General features: G+C 41.8%; 1 protein-coding gene across 1 annotated transcript in view; it reads left to right on the top strand.

Moving 5' to 3' along the window:
* The window catches only part of LOC116523425 (disintegrin and metalloproteinase domain-containing protein 21-like), a 35,605-nt gene that overhangs the window by 4,532 nt on the left and 23,573 nt on the right, over positions 1-7,500 (top strand). Inside the window, exons 5-6 of the mRNA XM_032238535.1 lie at positions 1,442-1,518; positions 7,138-7,336. Coding sequence (XP_032094426.1) covers positions 1,442-1,518; positions 7,138-7,336 — 276 coding nt within the window. The remainder of the gene's footprint in view (positions 1-1,441; positions 1,519-7,137; positions 7,337-7,500) is intronic.

Raw genomic sequence — 7,500 nt, forward strand, 5'->3', positions numbered from 1 at the left:
TGAATCTGGCTTCCCCATTGACTTTGCCCATCAGAAGGTCACAAAATGGGATCACGTGACCCGTCATAAATGTGAGTTAGTTGCCAAGCGTCTGAATTTTGAGGACGTGACCATTAGGGTGTTGCAACGGTCGTAAGTGTGAAAAATGGTCATAAGTCCCTTTTTCGGTGCCATTGTAACTTTGAATAGTCGCTAAATGAACTTCTTGCACATTTCTGTGCTCCAATCAAAACTTTAGCTTTCTTTTTGTTCACTTACACAACCAGAACCCGGAACGACAACACGTCCGGTACTAACTTATTGTTCCATAGTAGCTGAAAAGCAAGGGACACGGTGGCTCAGTGGCTAAGGTGCTGATCTTGTCGATCAGAAAGGTCGGCAGTTCGGTGGTTCGAATCCCTAGCGCCGCGTAACGGAGTGAGCTCCCGTGACTTCTCCCAGCTTCTGCCAACCTAGTATACAAGTATTGAGGGATGCGGTGGCTCAGTGGCTAAGACACTGATCTTGTCGATCAGAAAGGTCAGCACTTCGGCGGTTCGAATCCCCAGCGCCGCGTAACGGAGGGAGCTCCCGTGACTTCTCCCACCTTCTGCCAACCTAGCAGTTCGAAAGCAGGTAAAAAATGCAAGTAGAAAAATAGGAACCACCTTTGGTGGGAAGGGAAACAGCGTTCCGTGCGCCTTCGGTGTTGAGTCATGCCGGCCACATGACCACGGAGACGTCTTCGGACAGCGCTGGCTCTTCGGCTTTGAAAGGGAGATGAGCACCGCCCCCTAGAGTCAGGAACGACTAGCATGTATGTGCGAGGGGAACCTTTTATCAACAGCTGCATGAAAAAATGCTGCTGGGTTTTGTCCAAACTAGTCTGGGATTTAGAATCAGAATAGAGCTGGAAGGGACCTTGGAGGTCATCTAGCACAACCCCCCTGCTCAAGTAGGAGACCCTATCCCATTGGAGACAAATGGCTGCCCAGTTCTTAAAAACTTCCAGCGCTGGAGAAAGCACAGCTTCTGGTGGCAAGCTGTTCCACTGGTTAATTGTCCTCGCTGTTAGGAAGTTTCTCCTCAATTCCAGGTTGCTTCTCTCCCTGATTAGTTTCCACCCATTGCTTCTTATTCTGCACTCAGGTGCTTTGGAGAGCCCCTCATCTTTGGAGCAGCCCCCCAAATACTGGAATACTGCTATCTTGTCCCCCCTGGTCTTTCTTTTCTCTAGACTAGCCAAACTCAATTCAGATGTTTGTGGGTTATATAAGTCAGAGGTGACAAAAGTCTTAAGCTATTTTTTTTCCCTCACCGCTGCTTATACAAATTTGATTCTTCCAAAGGGAATGAGACAAAAATCTCGTGTTGGGAATATTATCGGCTGAGCCAATTCTTTCTATCTGAATTTATTCTGAAAATGTGGTTGGTTTCCTTCCCGCCCCCTCTGTCTTTCCAGGACAATTGCTATTACAGTGGATATGTGGAAGGAGTCCCAGATTCTCAAGTCGTCCTCTCTACCTGCAACGGACTTTGGTAATAACAACAAAAATAATAATACCTTAACAGTTCCCAGGTCTTTGGTTAGGACTCGAGCTGTTGAGCTACCAACCAGCCCCAAAGGCTGTGAATGTCACCAAAGATTAACATAATAATAATAATAATAATAATAATAATAATAACAACAACAACTCCGCCGTTGCCGGTCCCAAGCCCGGATGAGAAAGGAGGAAGGTTGGGATCAGGTTGGCATCTGGTCCCGTAAAAAACCCCCCGCCAACCCATACAATATGGTGAAAAAAACAAATAAGAATTCCATACCGCATCGGTCGTCGCGCGGGTTAACAAGGGCCGCGGCGGATGTTGGGGTCCCTGGACATCCGTCGACAAGTGGGCTACAAGTGGACCAGCCAACAAAACGACAAAAATATAGTGCAGATGAAAACCGTGCCATAATGGCCTGTTACTACAACTCAGAGCCAGAAAAAAGAGGCTATTTAAAGCGAATGTATGAATTATGGAAACAACAATATCCAGATTCAAATGTTAGTGAACAACGACTAGCAGATCAAAGGCGATTTATTATACGGAATAAAGTGTTTAGTGAAGTTGAACATGAGGAGATTCAGGCAAATTGCAGAACCCAAAAAACAATATCACAAGCGGAAATAACTGATATTCAAGACACAACTAAAGACACTATGGTAGAACTCCCAGAGGAAGCTCTCGGGGAGGAAATAACATCGCCACCACTAGAACCAGTTATCATTGAACCAACTGATGAACTAACTCAAAAACAAAAAGAATTGAAGGATAAGATCATGGAGCATTTTCTACTTAATGAGGAAAGGCAACGTTTACCATCACTAAAAACTGTGCCTAAGAAAATTTTGGCCCCTATCATGAAGATGGTTAATGCAGTGTTTTCAACAATTGAACCGGGATCCATCTTGGAAACAAACCAGTTAATGTACAGCGCAGCTGTAATAGTCACTAATGAACTAGGCATTAAAATTAAAGTACCTAGTCACACAACAGAAAAAGCATCAAAGCCAAAGTGGAAAATCCGTTTAGAACAAAAAATCAAAAAATTAAGGGCAGATGCTAGTAACTTAAAGAACATGCATGAGCAACGGCTTAAAAACAACAAAATCATAGATCGGCTAATCAGAAGATATAGATTGGATACAAGAAACATCAATGAAGCTGTAGAGATTGTAAAACAGCAGATAACAGCAACAGCTAGAAAAATTGAAAGATATGAGGCACGAATCATCCAATATAAACAAAATCAGCAATTTCGATCAGACCAACGGTGTTTTTATCAAAGTCTTAATGTGAATGGTGACACCAAAAGTGAAAAACCAGAAAAGCAGGCCACAGTTGAATTCTGGAAAGAATTGTGGGAAAATGCAAAGGACTACAACAAGGAAGCAAAGTGGATACATGACTTTGAGAAAAGCATTGGCAACAAACAAATGCAAGTATTAGAAATAACAACTGAGATGATCAAAAATCGAGTTAAAAAGGTAAAGAATTGGACATCACCTGGAAAGGACCAATTACATGGTTTCTGGCTCAAATATCTGACCAGTTTACATGCAATATTGGCCAGGCAACTGAATGAAATTTTACAAAAGGGCCAAATTGATGAATGGTTGACAACTGGAAAAACATACTTGATTCAGTAAGATCCAACTAAAGGAACAACACCTGAAAACTATAGACCAATAACATGCTTGCCAACAACCTTCAAATTACTCACAGGCATTATTGCAGATAACATGATGGATTATTTGGAAACAAACAACATCTTGCCAGTAGAGCAAAAAGGCAACAAAAGAAGGAGCAGGGGCACAAAAGATCAGCTTCTAATTGATAAAATGATATTAGAAAATTGTAAGAACAGAAAAACGAACTTGAATATGGTCTGGATTGATTACAAAAAGGCATTTGACTCACTGCCACATAGTTGGATCATAAAATGCTTAGAAACAACTGGCATTAGCAAAAATATTACATCCTTTACTGAAAAGGCAATGAAACAATGGAGAACTGAGTTGGCAGTAGGGAATGAGAGCTACGGAATGGTTAATATCAAGCGAGGAATTTTCCAGGGTGATTCACTTTCACCTCTTCTCTTCATCATCGCAATGATCCCACTATCAGTAATCTTTAAAAAAATGAAATTAGGCTACCAAACAGCCAAAAAAGCTGAAAAAATTTCGCATTTACTATATATGGATGATTTGAAACTCTATGGAAAGTCAGAAATAGAAATCCAATCATTGACAAATACAGTCCGAGTATTCAGCACCGATATTTCAATGCAGTTTGGCATGGAAAAATGCGCCACTGTATCCATAAAAAGGGGGAAAATCACTGCATCTGAGGGAATTGAAATGCCCAATGGCCAACTAATTAAATGCAAAGAAAATGAAGCCTACAAATACTTAGGCATTCTGCAGTTGGATAACATCAAGCATGGAGAAGTAAAAACTATTGTCAGGCGAGAGTACACCAACAGAGTTAGGAAAATTTTGAAATCTAAATTGAATGGTGGAAATACAATCAAGGCCATAAATACCTGGGCAATACCAGTTATAAGATACACAGCTGGCATAGTTAACTGGACACAAGCTGATTTGGACCTTTTGGACCGAAAAACCAGGAAACTAATGACAATGCACTACAGTTTACATCCACGTGGTGATACTGATAGACTATATCTGCCCCGAAAATCAGGTGGCAGAGGATTATTACAAGTGAAGCAAACAGTTGAAGAGGAAAAACATGCACTGGCTGATTATTTAAAAGAAAGTCAAGAACATCTATTAATCGAAGTAAAGAACAAAAATCTACTGAAGGCCCAACAGACAAAACAAGAATACAGAAAAGATGTGATAAAATCAAGAATGGAGAGTTGGCAGAACAAAGCACTGCATGGTCAATTTCTGGAAAAAATAAAAGATAAAGTGGACAGTGAACAAACTTGGTTATGGTTAAAAACAGGTACATTAAAGAAAGAAACAGAGTCACTAATCCTGGCTGCGCAAGAACAAGCTATCCGCACAAATGCCATTAAGGCCAAAATCGAAAAATCCTCTGATGATGCCAAATGCAGACTTTGCAAAGAAGCTGATGAAACTGTTGATCACATACTCAGCTGCTGTAAAAAAATCGCGCAGACTGATTATAAATTGCGGCACAATTCAGTAGCACAAATGATCCATTGGAATTTGTGCAAAAATTATAATATTAAAACAGCAACAAACTGGTGGGAACATCAGCCTGAAAAAGTCACCGAAAATCAGACGGTCAAGATCTTGTGGGATTTCCGTATACAAACCGACAAAATACTGGCGCATAATACACCAGACATCACACTGGTTGAGAAAAATAAGGTCACAATCATAGACATCGCAATACCAGGTGATAGCAGGGTCGCCGAGAAGGAACATGAAAAAATCGCAAGATACCAGGACTTAAAAATCGAAATTCAACGACTATGGCACAAACCAGCAGTGGTAATTCCAGTGGTAATTGGCACACTGGGTGCTATTCCAAAAGCACTGGAATTACATTTAAAACAGTTAAAAATTGACAAAATCACCATCAGTCCAATGCAAAAAGCCGCACTGCTTGGATCTGCACGCATATTACGAAAATACGTTACGACGTCCTAGGCCCCTGGGTGGGGCCCGACTAGTAACCAATGCCAAATCCGGCGAAACAACTGGCCGCTGTGATACAATTGTATAATAATAATAATAATAATAATAATAATAATAATCAAGAATGGAGAGTTGGCAGAACAAAGCACTGCATGGCCAATTTCTGGAAAAAATAAAGGATAAAGTGGACAGTGAACAAACTTGGTTATGGTTAACAACAGCTACATTAAAGAAAGAAACAGAGTCACTAATCCTGGCTGCGCAAGAACAAGCTATCCGCACAAATGCCATTAAGGCCAAAATCGAAAAATCCTCTGATGATGCCAAATGCAGACTTTGCAAAGAAGCTGATGAAACTGTTGATCACATACTCAGCTGCTGTAAAAAAATCGCGCAGACTGATTATAAATTGCGGCACAATTCAGTAGCACAAATGATCCATTGGAATTTGTGCAAAAATTATAATATTAAAACAGCAACAAACTGGTGGGAACATCAGCCTGAAAAAGTCACCGAAAATCAGATGGTCAAGATCTTGTGGGATTTCCGTATACAAACGGACAAAATACTGGCGCATAATACACCAGACATCACACTGGTTGAGAAAAACAAGGTTACAATCATAGATATTGCAATACCAAGTGATAGCGGGGTCGCCGAGAAGGAACATGAAAAAATCGCAAAATACCAGGACTTAAAAATCGAAATTCAACGACTATGGCACAAACCAGCAGTGATAATTCCAGTGGTAATTGGCACACTGGGTGCTATTCCAAAAGCACTGGAATTACATTTAAAACAGTTAAAAATTGACAAAATCACCATCAGTCAAATGCAAAAAGCCGCACTGCTTGGATCTGCACGCATATTACGAAAATACGTTACGACGTCCTAGGCCCCTGGGTGGGGCCCGACTAGTAACCAATGCCAAATCCGGCGAAACAACTGGCCGCTGTGATACAATTGTATAATAATAATAATAATAATAATAAAACAACTAACAATCTTGTTATTTCTGGGGGGCAGTTCAGGTTTCACATACAGGTAATCCTTCACCAACAATAGCTCATTTAGGCACCGTTCAAAATTAGGATGACCCTGGAAAAAAGTGACTTATGACCATCATAAATATTAGTTGCCAGACCTCTGAATTTTGATCACGTGACCAGAGGGATGCTGCAACAGTCATAAGTGTGAGAAACGGTCATAAGTCCCTCTTTTCAGTGCCGTTGTAAATTTGAACAGACATTAAAGAGACTGTTGTAAGTCAAGGACTACCTGTGCCATCATCTTTTAACGACCCCCATAATATCTTGCAGGGTGGAATCCAGGCAACTGAATGGAGCTAGCCGAGTGTTTCCTGGCCAGATGCCTTTCCTGTCACCAGGGTGGAGTTTTGTTCAGCAGGTAGATTCCCAATGTGCCCAGAGAGAGAAATATCTGCCTCTACCTAGGATCGAACTCACAGCCCCCTGATTGTGAGGCAAGAGCTCAGTCTCTAGGCGGCCACACGGCTTCTCCGAGGACTACCTGTGTAAATGTATGTCACCACGTTAAAATTGCAATAGAAATGCAACTTCTGGCTAAGCCTAGACCACTTTCCCCTGTTGTTAAGTGAATCACTGCAATTGTTAAGTGAATCCGGCTTCCCCGTTGACTTTGCTTGTCAGAAGGTCGCAAAAAAGGGACCACACAACCCCGGGACACTGCAACCGCCATAAGTGCGAGTCAGTTGTCAAGTGTCCGAATTTTGATCACATGACAAGGAGATGCTGCAGCAGTCATTAAGTGCAAAAAAAACAGTCATCGGTCACTTTTTTCAGCAACGTTGTAACTCTGAACAGTCACTAAATGAGACTTTTGTAAGTCAAGAACTATCTGTATTTTACTCAACTTCAACTGACCACGACTGAGTCCAGGCGGTTAACAATCATTGTCCCCAAATCTTCTTTCTCCCTTACCCCCACCCCACACCTTTTAGGGGACATATACAATTAGAGGCCTTAACTTACGAAATTCAGCCGGTGGAAAATTCCTCCACGTTTCAACACTTGATTTCCCGGAGCAATTGGGAGGCGCGAGAACCCTGCGTGGGAATTTCCGAAGATGGCGCCAGCGGGCCAGGTAGAGAAATGAGGACGGTGAGGACGGATGAGGATGCAAATCTGTCCACCAGACAGGTAAGTGGGCTTCTCTGGAAAAACTGAGATCTGTTGAACGGAATGCAGAGTTTTTCGGTCCCGAGAATATCACTCCTGACGGCCCTTCGGGGTAGGCCAGCTTAAGCAATGGCCAATGGCAGGGTTGCACGCACTGTAACATTTACGTTTTACATTTATTAGGA

Source organism: Thamnophis elegans, unplaced genomic scaffold, assembly GCF_009769535.1.
Source record: "Thamnophis elegans isolate rThaEle1 unplaced genomic scaffold, rThaEle1.pri scaffold_27_arrow_ctg1, whole genome shotgun sequence".
Lineage (NCBI taxonomy): Eukaryota > Metazoa > Chordata > Lepidosauria > Squamata > Colubridae > Thamnophis > Thamnophis elegans.